Here is a 14,287-nt window from a genome sequence, read left to right as displayed (position 1 = left end):
GGGGGAGGAAAATGGGAGGCGGTGGTGGGGAGGAGGCAGAAATCTTTAATAAATAAATAAAATAAAAGACATAAATCAAATCAAAACAAAAACAAAAACAAAAAACAAATAGCGGGATGAGTAGGAGACTGGGAATGGCCATCTGACTTCTCAAACCTGGGTTCCCTATGTAGATGGTGACCTGAAAACTGAGACACAGAGAAACGTACCTACAAATAAACTGGAGTCCTTTGGGGTGACCAAGGCAAGGTGGTATTGACCTGCGCTAGTCAGAGTAACTCACTGCCTAGCCCATAAATCAATCCCACAGTGTCTAATTAAAAAAAAAAAGTAGTAGCTGGATCATGCATGGGTTCATGCCTGTAACCCCAGCACTAGGGAGTGGAGGCAGGAGGATCTTGAATTTGAGGCCAGCCTGGGCTATATAGTGAGAACTTTGTGATTAAAAAAAAAGGCAAAGAAGAAAGAAAGGAAGGAAGAAAGGAAGAGGTTGGAGGAAGGAAAGAGGGAAAGGATGGAAGGAGAGGGAAAGCCTTGGCTAGAAGGGAGGTCAGAGATTTGATTGGTTGTAATCCATTGCTGCTAACAAGTAAAGCCTTGGCCTTCCTTTTGTTGGAAACGACAGCCCGAGGCCTGAACTTGTTTATTCACGCTACAGAAGTGTGGCAGCCACAGGAGTGGCCCAGCTTTCCTTTCTTCACTATTTGTGTCAGCCAAAGGGAGCAGGAGGAAGCAGGCTGACATCAGGCTACGTGCTCTTGGAATTCTCCCATTTTTATACCAGTTCATCATTTCAGAAGAGAGCAAATTATCGTGATATGTGACCATATGGTCAGATATTATATTCATCTTTTTATTTCTAGGTTGGAAGCATGCAAATGAAAGGTCAGAATAAAGATGACGCCTTCTTAGAATTGCAACTACAGAAGCAGAGTTTAGGTAAAAACAATAAATAAGTAGGACTTGCATCAATCTATTTTTCTACCTTTTTATATGTGCTTTGCACAAATCTGTTATAATCAATGCATGTACTTTGAGTTAATAGGATATCCCCAGGAACCAAGTCTCACAGCGCTCATCCAGAGAATACAAAGTCCACACACATGCTTTCCCACTTGTTACAGAAGGAAATTGCTCTATACTTACGGTCATTTTCTTCTTGAATCTGGACATTAATCATATCAATACAATTCTGAATTTCATTCCAGGTTAAGGTATCTTGCCCTTGAGACAATGCTTCTTGTTTAATAGAGAGTAGTTCATCTGCATACCTGTGTACGAGAAAACAGTGGTGCCACACACGTCAGACTTCTTCCTCTCCTCGCTCACACCCTAAATCTGAAGTTTCACCTATGGGCCGAACGGAGATGCTGCAACCGGCATGGCAGAGGGGAAGACACTTTGTGTCTCTCAATCTGACTGCAGACTGTTCAAACAATGGACCCCAAAGAAACCGGAATTCATTCTGGCAGAAGGAAAAGGAGTCAGCCAGAAGGGGAACTTGTCTCTGGAATAGATTTTGCACAGTTCTAACAAGTTGCCAGACCACCTTAGAAGATGGGACTCAAGCCAGATGGTGGTGGTCAGTGGTGGGCAGGCCCACACCTTAACTGAAACTGGTTAGATGTGCACACACTTGGCCCTCTAATCTTTGATTTCACTTCAAGACCCCTAAGATGAACGTGGGGTTTTGCTGGATCTCTTTGTGGCCACATTGAATAAGTCTTCTTTTCCTGTTCTTTACTTTTAATTTGTCTCTTTTAATTGACTTATTGAGGACTGGTGGGCAGGCCTGATTGGAAGCATAGGATGTGACTGCATTGTTTGATAACAGTGTCCTGAGGTGGTCAGACAAAGAGTAGCTGGGCAGGTGAAAGCGTCTTGTACAGCTTTTTCAGCACACACTAGACTGACTGTTACAGCATTGATACTTTTCTTTTTTAAAATTTATTTTATTTTAAAATGATGCATAGGCATATGTGCCTGTGTGTGGATATGTGCCAGTGCCTGTGGAGGCCAGAGGTTGAACTGCCCCGGAGCTGGAATGCTAGAGGCAGCTAGGGCCTGATGGGAGTGCCGAGAACTGTTTTCTTTTAGATCCTCTATGAGAGCAGTATGCGTTCTTAATGCTACACCATCTCTCCAGGCCCACAGTTGGCCATGATCCAAGAATGCACCATGGAAGGAGAACCCTCAGTGCTTGTGAGAAAACTCTAAGAAACCCAGACAAGAGTCTTGTGACCTCAGTCTCTTCAAAAACACAGAGCTGTTCTTGAAATGTGCCTCTCCCAGGTGTAGCAGATAGGAGTGGGTTTCTTCATTCATTATAACTGGCTATTGTTATTTATATGCCTCCATGGAGAAACAAGCTGTTGTCATGTGTGTCTTGTCTTTGTGATGATATACAACTCACGAGAACTTTACTTAGGTGACGTCTCTTTTTTCTTTTCTTTCCTTTTCCTTGTTTTTTCAAGGCAGTGGTGTTTCCCAGCAGCTATGGAGCTTGTCCTGAACCTCTCTTAACCCTCAGAGAATAAAGTATCTGATGCTCTGAATACACTTGGCTATTGCATGAGACTTCAGGCTACCACATTTATAGACTCCATCTCCTAGGTCCCACCACCTTTAGAGTGGTAAATACCCTGCTGTTGATGCTTTTTTCTTTTCTTCCTTCTTTCCTTCTTTCCTTGTTCCTTCCTTCCTTCCTTCCTTCCTTCCTTCCTTCCTTCCTTCCTTCCTTCCTTCCTTCCTTCCTTTTTTCCTTCCTGTTTTGGCTTTACCAGTCAGGGTTTCTCTGTGTAACTTTGGAGCCTGTCCTGGAACTCGCTCTCTGTCGACCAGGATGGCCTTGAACTCACAAGAGATCTACCTGCCTCTACCTCCCAAATGCTAGGATTAAAGGTGTATACCACCACCGCCTGGCAGGTGTTTTTTGGCTTTGAACTTGGTATGTAAACCAGGTAGGTCTGTGGCTTTTAATCCTTTTGCCAGAGACTCCCGAGTAGCGGAGGGTAGCAGCTTGTATCGTCACACCTAATATGCCTACCAAGAGCTCAAATTCCACGGTAATACACTTCCAAAAACCTTGCAGGGCTGCTCAGACCTTCACAAACTCTTTTGGCAATGCAGTGCAGGAGCTGAGCTAGAATGGCCTAGATTCCCTTGTCACCTGTCCATTTCTCCAGGGGCTCCATGGGAGTTACTCAGAACCTTCTGTGACCTCTTGCTGCTAGGCACGGAAACCTCATTTCTGACCTTTGACCTCCTCACTGGGTGCAACCTCTGGTTGACTCTGCCCAACCATTCTGATCTCTTTCTTTTGAAACTGAGGGAAATTTGACGGGGAAAATTTACCCATCTTGATATGTTACCACGAAACTCTTGCTTTTATAAAAGTCATTTTTGTCCCCGAAAAGCATACAGCAGTGTGAACTAGGTGGCCAAAAGTGAAGGAACTCAAGAGGTTCGCGCTGTTCCATCTTTTTTTGTGAGGAAAGTAAAGGACAGTCCTTTAGGCACACGGTTCACCTATTGCCTCGGCACATGCTAGCAGGGGGTGTTAAAAGGAGCACCACGAGAGCCTAAACATGTCTCTCTGCAAGCGACAGATTTCCTCAGAGTTCTTCATGCTTCAGGGTGAGGTGACTGCTAGAGATTGTAGCTTAAAAACAATGTTCTCCAAAACAGGAAAGGATGATGACCCATGATGACCAACCAAATGCAGGCCTGACACTGGCTATGGATCATGCTTGAGATTTTTGTCTTACCGTAAGAGTCAGGAAAAAGTTACTACTGTGTAAACTAATAGCACTCACGGCACTAATAGCAGGCACCCACGGCCATTTGTACTGGTTAGCTTTTCTTAGAGATGCAGACCATTCTTAAGGAAAGTACAAAGTCCTTCTGGGCATCGTGTAGACTTAATAAAAATCCAAGTGATGGCTGTAGGAGTCAGGCGGGAATCCTCCAGGATGGGCACAGACAAACCCACCGACACCCATGATCCCTTGAGAAACATACACCAATGAACCAAAGGAAAAAGCTTTCGCGAGAAGCCAACAGAACGCCACAGGCCCTTCCAATGAGAATCAATCTTTAGGATGAAGGCACCATGACAGCAAAATTAGGAGGGATGAGTGGTAGCCCTCATGAACAGATTGGCTGGTGTCAAAGGAGAAGTGGAAGGTACCAATTGGTGGTGTACCTTCCCTGGACTAACACTGGCCTAAGCACTGAATTCTCAAAGTGTTTCTATAACTGTGGAGAGAGGTTTGGTTGTTTTATTTCCTTTATGTTTGTCTTTGCAGATGACGAGGAAAAGATTTGGTTAGAGGAGGCCAAGTAAATAGCTCTGACTTCAAAGCTTATGTATCTCTTAGCCACCTGCTCCCAGAAGGAGCAGCCTGGCTAGGGTGAGAAGCATCAAGTACTTCATGAGTGCATCCTCCGTAGCAGGCAATGTGCTGATACTTTGCTCGATGGAGGTGCCAAGCTCCTGGTGGTGAAAGGGGCATGTACAGAGATGGACAGGCCAGCAGGTTCAGTGTGGCTGGAGACAGCTTGGCTGAAGTAGACAGTGCCCAGTGAGGTCCAAAACCATGTCACTCAGAGATCAGAAACTCAATCGTGCACAAACATAAACATGTAGTTTTTGTTGCTTTTTTATTTTGATTTTTCATGTTGAGATAGAGTCATGTAGCCCAGGCTGGCAACAGACTTGCTATATAGTCAAGGAAGATTGTGAACTCAATTTTCCACCTCCAGGTCCTGAATGTTGGAATCACAGGCATATGCCACTACGCCAGGCTTACCTCTGTTCTTTTAGGTTATTATTATATCATGAACTTGAATCATGCAGGCCATGTGGCTCTCAAACGGAGTGGGCCCATTTTCCCTCAGTGGCATTTGTACATAGGGAAGCAATTTTGATCAACAGAATGGGTAACTGGATTGGAAAGACAAGGACCGTCATGTAGGGGGCAGTGGCCTCGTATGTTGGACAATTAGTTTGCCGGAGTCATTGTTAGATTTTAACCTCTGCCAAGGAGCAAGCTACTCTACTTTAGACTTTCCTGTCAAGTGGGGTCAAGGGTTGGTTAGAGAAGACTGACTGACGGCTGGATGGAGAGAGGAAAGAGGCAGGGTACTTCACGGTGGATGCTACTGCAGAAAGAGAGATACAACAGCTAGGTGATGGCGACCCCTTGAGAGGAAGCCCTTTGCCAAGTTCTGTGGACAAAGGCCGCTGTGCACAGTGGATGTGGACACGAGCAGCTGCCTCATGGCACAAGGGTTCTGGCTAAAGGAAGAAGAAAACTAGGTCAGACTGGTGCTTCTAGGCCTGGAGAAAAGCGTGACACCATTAGCAGGAGCAAGGGAGGGAGGAGAAAATTACCCGGGAAATAAGCGCTCCAGAGTATGTCAAGCGGGAGGGTTTAACTCAGGTAGAACGGGATGATGCATTTCAGCAGGAAGACTAGAAAGGCAGCTCTACTGTCCCTCCACTTCTTGTACTTTTGGATAAAGGCAAGTGACCCTACACCGTTTACTCAGAATCTTAAACCCCCCTTTCCCTTCTTTTGCAACTGTGCTTGACGTTAGATCAGCCACCCTGTGGATTAGAGCCAGTTTAGGGGCACTGGCCAAATTACTGTCAAGATCTGGGTAGACATTGCCCTCTGGTGGTCACAGCAAGTCAGGATTCGACCAACTCTTTTCTTCATCCTTTTGAGAATTCTCTGTTAAGTTCAGTGCCCCATTTTTTAATTGGGTTAATTAGCATTTTAAAGTCTAGTTTCTTGAGTTCTCTATATATTTTGGAGATCAGACCTTTGTCTGTTGCGGGGTTGGTGAAGATCTTCTCCCAGTCAGTAGGTTGCCTTTTTGTCTTAGTGACAGTGTCCTAACTGAATCTAATTTGGGGGTTGAGTGCTCCTTTGTGTGAGGCCCTGGGTTCAGCACCCAGTAAGTAGCAAAAAGAAAAGAGAAGTCCCTGATTCGGCCTTTAATTTCCGTCCTTCGCTCGCTCTCTAGATCCACTACAGCGTTAAGTAGGACTAGCAATCACAGTTTTCTAGAAACTTGAAACGAAAAATATCTCAAACTGAGGTACATACAATCCATGGTGCTTACTGGGCTCTTGTGGTTCAACAGTGAGAAGAGTTGAGAGATTGGGGCCCCACTTAGGGTCCATGACTCCAGAAGTTTCCTTATCAGTGGAATGGAACCTTGGGTGGATAGCTACTTCTAACTCCCCTGAGGAGGCCTGAAGGGAGGTATGTTTTCAACAGCTCCTCCAGTAAGCAATCTCTGCTTAGGATAAAGTCAGTCCTCATCAAAAGATGATAACTTTGTCCCCAGCAAAGGTAGACTATAAAGAAGGCCTCTTACCGCAGAGTAGAGCAGCTCTTGAGGCAATGCAAGCAGGGTATGTGGGCTTCTCCGCTGAGCGAGTTGTTAATTTGGGAGATCTACCAAGCACCCTTTTTCCCCCTCCCGAAAGAAGGTTTGGAAAGCGCTCCTTACCGGTTCACGTGTGCCTCGTTCAGATTGTTGAAGCCGATGGTGGGACTTCGCAGCTGGTTCTGCACAGACACGGGGTCATTGCTGTCCAAGGCCTGGTTTAGCAAAGCAACAGCAGACAGCATCTCCACGGCAATCAGGAGCTCCTCATGGGCCAAGTAGTTCTGTTGGCAACACAGGGCAAAGTGAGTTCCCAGAATCACGCCCTGCACATACGTGCTTCAGGGACGGGATGCATATGACCAAGAGCATGCCCGCCTGCTCGTTGCCAGCTTCCAGAAGATCCAGGTAAATGGCTCCTAGGTTCTTTTAGATTATTATTTTGGGGGTTGTGTTACATATAACCTACAGTTACAATGTCACAAAGATCTGTATCCCAAGGCTGGTCTCTACTTTGAGCAGTGCTGGCTGCCTATCAGGTTCTAGGGAACCCCGTAATTAAGTCACAGGTTAGACAAAACTGGCAGAGCGGTCCAGGTAAGATCTCGGCAAAGCAAATGACTCTGTTTTGGGCCCAGGAAAGGGGAGTTTTAGCTAAATGTTATAAACCTAGAAAAACAAATATAATCTTTAAGACAAGGAAGTAGATTCTACCCCTGAAGAGCGAATTTCGGGTTTATAAATTGGGTAGAAACTTTAAGATGTACTATAAGGTCTGGATATTTGATGTCATTTAAGATAAATCTTTTTTTGTTTTTGTTAAGCAAAAAAGACCCTCCATATTTGCATATTTGTGAATCTATTTTATTTCGATTATGTAAAAACTGGTTAGCTGTCAGAGCATCCTTTTGATATTTTCTTTCATCCATTTGATCATTTTCTATCATTTTAATCAATTTCAAAAGAGGACAGTTCTTTCATTATATTGAAAAATAATTACTTTAAAAAGTGGATATACAGCTGGGCGGTGGTGGCGCACGCCTTTAATCCCAGCACTCGGGAGGCAGAGGCAGGTGGATCTCTGTGAGTTTGAGGCCAGCCTGGTCTACAAGAGCTAGTTCAAGGACAGGCCCTAAAGCTACACAGAGAAACCCTGTCTCTAAAAATAAAAAACAAACAAACAAAAAACCCCCCCAAAACAAGTGGTTATACATACTTACATTTAGAATATTATGTATGCAAAATGTCATAATCATATTAAAATGCATATTATAGCTTTCTGGATCACCACAGAAAACTTTAAAAACCAACTGATTTCAGAGTAATAAAGCACCATTTTATTTTCTATAGCAAACAGGAAACTGTGGCAAACACACAGTACTTTATCTTAGTGACACACATTAACTATAAATTTTCCAGAAGAAGAAGGTGTAAGACTGACTATAGATCACACAGCAGCCCGCCGGAACCCTGCTTAAGCACCTTCTCTACCTCTTCCAGTGGACTATTCACAGATATCAAACAGCTATGACAGAAGGGCAAGGACCAGAGAAGAAAGGGCTAGGTGGCTGCATGGGAGGCTCTGATCCCCGGCTGAGCGAGGTTGTGATGTGAATGTCTGAGCTCAAATCTAGAGAAGTGAGAGGGGACCATGGAAGACAACAATCTGTACTGCAAAGTCATTATTTCTATGTAGAAAATGTGTGGTGAAGTGGGAGGCGTCTTGCTAAGTAAGAATAAATAAACAGGTCCTACAACCCAGGGGCTGGAGAGATGGCTCAGCAGCAAGGAGTTCTTGCTCTTGCAGAGGACCAGAGTTCAGTTCCCAGAATCCATGCCTGGAAGCTCATAACTGCCAGCTGCAGGCTGTCCAACCCCTTAGGCTTCCATGAGGGTATGTGCGTGTGTCTGTATGTGCACACACACGTACATGCTCTCTCTCTCTCTCTCTCTCTCTCTCTCTCTCTCTCTCTCTCTCTCTCTCTCTCTCTCTCACACACACACACACACACACACACACAGCCTTAAAAAATCCTATAACCCAAACTTTTTAGGCTATACTTACCTGGGATTATGTGTGTGTGTACGTGTGCATGCATATGTGCATGCGTGTGTATTTTGTTGTTGTTTGTTTTTCCTTTACTATTTGATTTTTGGTTTTTTTGAGACAGCGTTTCTCCATGTAGTTCTGGCTGTCATAGAACCCACTCTGTAGACCAGGCTGGCCTCAAACTCAGAGGTTCGTCTCTCTGCCTCCTAAGTACTGGGATTAAAGACATGCCACCACTGCTGGTCTTATATTCACTTGATTTAATGCACACATAGTTTACAGAGGTGTTATTCATTTTAACTGACTTTTAAAAATTATATAATATATACCATAATCCAATACATTTCAGTCTATGGATTCTGTTTTGTTTCACTCAATGTGAACCTTTTGTTCTGATCATTAGTCATTATGTTTTTACATTTATTTATTTATTTATTTATTTATTTATGTATATATTTATTTATTGTGTGTGTGTGTGTGCCTGCACACACCAGAATGTGTACATGGCCATCAGAGAACAAACTGTGAGAGACAGTTCTCTCCTTCTACTGTGTGGGTCCCAGCATGAAACTCAGGCCTTCAGTGGCAACTACCTGTACCCACCGAGCTACTTTATTATTCTTTCTACCATCTTTTTTGCTGGTTGCACAGTGTTCCTAGCACAGAAAAAATACCACATATTAATCTTTTATTAATAATAATTAACAGGCAGTTAGATTCTATTTGTTTTCTCACTCTAATAGACTGAGAAACATCTCCGTGGCCAAGCTTCCTGATTTGTATTCTTCAGTCTCGGTTTCCAGAATGCAATGGTCAGAATTGTTAGCCTTTGAGACACACTAGTCTAGATGAAGGCTGCACAGTTTCACATACCGGATTCTCAAAAAGTTCCAGCCGCTCCATATTTATATCCAGGCAAATCTTTCAAGTAACTACCAATCTAATTACACACACACACACACACACACATGCATACACATGTGTGCAACATGTACACACGCATGCACGTACATAAACATGCACGCACACACATACGCATGCATGCACATACACACACGTGCACACACATGCACACACCGCATGCACATTGGTTATCATTTACAAACATTTTTCCTTTTTTAAGTTCAGCATTCATAGTTTTGTGAGCTGGCTATTCATGGCTCCATGAGTTGGCCACTCATACATACTCTTGGCCTCTTTTCAATATAAGGCTCTGGTTCTGAGTTTTAAGATCTGATCATTATTCCTCTATCATTTCTTAAAACTTTAATTTTTAAAAAGCTTTATTTATTAAAGTTGGGCCTGGTGGGACCACTCCTTTTCCCAGAACCTAGGAAGCAGATACAGGAGTATTTCTGTCAGTTCAAGACAAATTTGGTCTACAACTTGATGGAGGAAGGTCATTGGTTAAGTAATAAAGAAACTGCTTGGCCTCATAGGTTAAAACATAGGTGGGAGGAGTAAACAGAACAGAATGCTGGGAGGAAGAAGAAGTGAGCTCAGAGGCCATGCTCCCCTCTCCCGGGCAGACGCCATGAAGCAAGTTGCCAGGTCAGATATGCTGAATCTTTCTTGGTAAGACTGATGCTACACAGATTATTAGAGATGGGTTGATTGGGATATGAGAATTAGCCTGTAAGGGCTAGAGTTAATGGGCCAAGCCATGTTTAAAAGAATACAGTTTGTGTCTTGTTATTTTGGGGCATAAGCTAGCCAGGTGACCAGGAGCTGGGGCGGCAGGAACGCAGCCTGCAGCTCCTATTACAACAACAACTAATTTCAGGGACAGCAACGTGGTATGGTGAGATCCTAACTCAAAAAAAAAAATTGACTTATTTTTCTTATGTGTAATGGGTTTTGGCTTGCATGTTTGTTTGTGTACCACATGCATGCTTAGTGCCAGGGGAAGCCAGAAGAGGGCATCAGATGGCCCAGAATGGAGTTACAGAAGGCTGTGAGCCACCATGTGGATGATGGGCATTGGACCTGGGTCCTCTGGAAGAGCAGCGGGTGCTCTTAACTGCTGAGCCATCTCTCCAGTCCAGAATTTGGGGTTTTAAAAATTACTTTTACATTTAACTTTTAATTTTTCAAGAGGTGATGCTGGGAACTGAACATGGCTTCACACAAGACAGGCAAACATCTAACCTTGAAGAAATTATTCTGAGAGATACGTGTTTTGAATTCCTACTCTTTGATCACCTGGTAAACACCGCGCAGGACTCCATAGTAAACAACCCTCCTCACGCCTGCAACACCAGCGCTTCTCTGTATAACATTCTCGGCTTACGTCTAGTGCTTTTCATTTCGCCTGTCTCCGCTGCTCACAGACGTCAAACAAACATTCTATTATATAATGTGGTGGTTTGGCAGAAAATGGCCCCCAAAGGGAGTGGCACTATTAGAAGGTATGGCCTTGTTAGAGTAGGTGTGATCTTATTGGAGGAAGTGTGTCACTGAGGAGGTGGCCTTTGAGGTCTCATATATGCTCAAGCCATGCTCAGTGAGTCAGTCCACTTTGTGTTACTGTCTGATCAAGATAGAGCTAGCACCATGTCTGCCTGCATGCCATCATGTCCTGCCACGATGATAAGGGACTACACCTCTGAAAATGTGAGCCACTCCAATTAAATGTTTTTCCTGTATAAGAGTTGCCATGGTCATGGTGTCTCTTCACAGCAATAGAAACTCTAACTAAGACACATGTTAAATGAAAATGACTATTAAATAGTTTAGCATATTAAGGATTATAAATTTACAACAACCAAAGCCAGGCTGCTAATGTTTTCAGTTGCAGATTTCTAGAAATGCTGATTTAAAGCATATTTCAATAAAGTTAAAATTATTCAACATTTTCTCTTTTAAAAAATTTTTTTTTACTTACATGTTTGTGTGGATCTGTGTGTGGGTGTGTATGTAAATATTGAGTGCACGGGGCCCTTCCCTTAGAGGCCAGTGGCATTCGGTCTCCCTGTAGCTAGAATTCCTGGCAACTGTAAGCTGCCTGAAATGGGTGCTTAGAACAGGCCTTGGGTCCCCACAATAGCAGAATGAGCTCTGAGCTATCTTTCCAGCCCAAACTTCTTATAAACACACACACATAGAGACAACAGCAACAGTCTGTTCTTCTGTGTATTGTGTACACAACTCCTGGATTTCCTAACTATGCCCTTGGTACTTTCCTTGGACTGAAAGCAAGGGTTAAAGGGAAAATGAACTCTGGGGCCGCATCAGTGGGCCACTGAGGCTAGGGCTGCAGGCTATTACTACCCAGAGACTCTGCACCCCTCATCCTGCTTTCCCCTGATCTCAGCGGCCGTCCTTCTCCCTGGGACGCCGTATGAACGCACACACAGCCATGCCTCACCGAGGTGTTCTGTTTCTGGAGGTTGAAGAGTTCATTCTGGTACATAACGGCAGCAAAGGGATACACAGCTGGCAGCTGGGCTTCTGGTTTCTTCAGTGCAAGCAATGTGTTCTCAGGGTCTCCTTCCCGAAGGACAGCATTGATGTGGTCCACAGCGGCCAGCCCTGGGGAGCAAGGGTGCATACTAGGTGAGAATGTGTACCTTGGCCTGCCCAGCCCACCCTCCTTTCCAAGCTTCTAACGGCAGCCTTCACTTTCCACAAATTCTGAAACTCTGCAGGTGGAGTGAAAAAAGCTTGTGACATCAGCTCAGTGATTCTGGTCCCTCAAATGCCTACAGCTAGCTCCCTGAAGAACGACTGCACCAATGGACCTTCAGTTCTGGATAGCTCCTGTTAGCATGACACCCTCACAAAAGCCTTTCTTTTGTGTGCGTATGATACACATGTTGTGTGTATGTGTGCCAGTGTGTGGGCACCTGTGGGACTCAGAGGACAACCTCAGATGCCAGTCTTCACCTTCCATCACGTTGGAGACAGCACCTCTTTTGTTGTTAGCTGCTGTGCATGCCTGGTTAGCTGGCCCAAGAGCCTCAGGAGATCTGTTACCTTACTGTAGTACTGGTGGGGTTGCAGACATACACTGCTTCATCCAGTTTTTATATATGGGCTCAGGGGATTTGAACTCATGTCTTTACGCTTGCACGGCAAGTTCTTTACCCACTGGGCCATCTCTTTGGAGCGCAAAAGCTTCTCTTTCAGGACTGGCTTTTTTCCCACCTCACCCATGATGCCTTCAAACTACTTGTATATCCTGAAGATTTCCCATCCTGTGAATCTCATTTGTAGGTAAAGTTGGAACATAGTGTTCTGTATGTTTATTCTTAGCAGTTCCTTGTGGGTTAGTACTGCCTTACTAAGCAAATCTTTATGTCAAATGTAGACCAGGCGCAAGCCCTGTCCAGATCCTGTATTCTCCCAGTGGATCATGGAAGCCCAAAGCAGAACTTGGTACCCTGCCATTGTACTCTCTGAAACAACCCTAAATGCCTAATCTCCCCATCAGCTATAACATTCAGGCTACAAAGAGCTTTAGTGACTAAAAGAAGGGTGCTTGGAATGATGAAGTCAACAAAGTTTTCAGAACACAACACAGTAGCCTAACTGTTGGTCCAACAAGGGGAAGGAAAGATGAGCTGTCCCCATCAAGAGAAAACCAGAGAAAGCCTGCAACATTTGCCTTCTAAGGAAGGCATCTGGGTCCCAGGAAAAACAGACATGCACTCGTCTCTCTGCCTAACGCAGTGGTCACATGATAGCTAAAATTAATCTAACCCCTTTTGAAGGATGACGATATATCTCCCAAGGAGCTTCCCTAAACTTTCTACTGAGAAATGTCACTCAAGAGCAAGAGGCATGAATAAATGAAGCCTTCAGGTCACCACCCCTCTCAAAAGTACACTTAGCACAGACGATCCATAGAGTCCAAACATTTCTTTCTTATCCTTTGAACTCACTTGATAAAGGAAAGGATTCCAAAAAGGAAGACAAATGATTGTGATGTGTCCTGTTTGTTAGCATTCCAAAGCCTTCCGGCTGGATCTAGGGTTACCTGGGACTTCAACTGAAGACATTTTCTTCACTCGGAGAACTTTTTATGCAGGTTTGTATGGCTGGCTGGTAAGTATTTTTATAAATATATTCCAGAAACTCATGTCCTTAAAGTTCCCTTTGAAACTATCTTTTCTTGGGGCTAGAGAGATAGCTCGGTGGTTAAGAGTCTTTCCTGATCTTCCAGAGAGCCAAGGTTTGGTTTTGGCAATCATATGGAAGCTAACAACCACCCTAACTCCAGATCTGGGGGAGTCATTGTCTTCTGAGCTCTGTGGACATCAGACATGCCATATAGTGCACACACATATGAATGCAGAAAAAAATTCATATGCATAAGATCAAATTTAAATTATAAAAACCCTATTTTTCTGCTCCCCTCCCCATGAAGTTACTTCTTTTCTGCATTCTGCATTTAACAAAATACCTAGTCCTAAAGTTGATAGAATGAGTATACCTTAGAGGCCACATGACAAACCCTGAAGAAAATGACTGCAGTCCAAACATATGAAGTTTTTGAGGAGAGATCACGGACATAACCACCAAAGCTGCTGCCAATGCCAGTAACTGACTACTATGAATGCAAATGCCTTGGCATTAATACAATAACCCTCCAGGTTGTGATGAGCTTGTCAATATTCCTATTTTCTGGCAGATTTTTTTTCAGTTTTTAAATTGTTTTTATTGAGCTATATATTTTTCTCTGCTCCCCTCTCTACCTCCCCCTCCCCTACTGCCTGCTCCCATGATCCCCACATTTCCACTTCTCTCAGGAGATTTTGTCTTTTTCTACTTCCCATGTAGATTAGATCCATGTATTTTTTTTTTTTAGGGTTCTTTTTGTTGTCTAGGTTCTCT

At 43.9% G+C, this 14,287-nt stretch overlaps 1 protein-coding gene across 2 annotated transcripts in view; it reads right to left on the bottom strand.

The window, feature by feature from the left end:
- The window catches only part of Iqgap2 (IQ motif containing GTPase activating protein 2), a 301,482-nt gene that overhangs the window by 93,254 nt on the left and 193,941 nt on the right, over positions 1-14,287 (bottom strand). For both annotated transcript variants that reach the window (XM_050153835.1, XM_050153834.1), the window contains exons 10-12: positions 11,820-11,983; positions 6,526-6,686; positions 1,147-1,271 (exon numbers count right to left, since the gene is read on the bottom strand). In XM_050153835.1, coding sequence (XP_050009792.1) covers positions 1,147-1,271; positions 6,526-6,686; positions 11,820-11,983 — 450 coding nt within the window. The remainder of the gene's footprint in view (positions 1-1,146; positions 1,272-6,525; positions 6,687-11,819; positions 11,984-14,287) is intronic.

This window comes from Alexandromys fortis, unplaced genomic scaffold, assembly GCF_014885135.2.
Source record: "Alexandromys fortis isolate MF-2015 unplaced genomic scaffold, M_Fortis_MF-2015_v1.1 scaffold_79, whole genome shotgun sequence".
Taxonomy (NCBI): domain Eukaryota; kingdom Metazoa; phylum Chordata; class Mammalia; order Rodentia; family Cricetidae; genus Alexandromys; species Alexandromys fortis.
The sequence above is the reverse complement of the archived record's forward strand: the minus strand, read 5'-3'. Positions and strand labels throughout refer to the sequence as shown.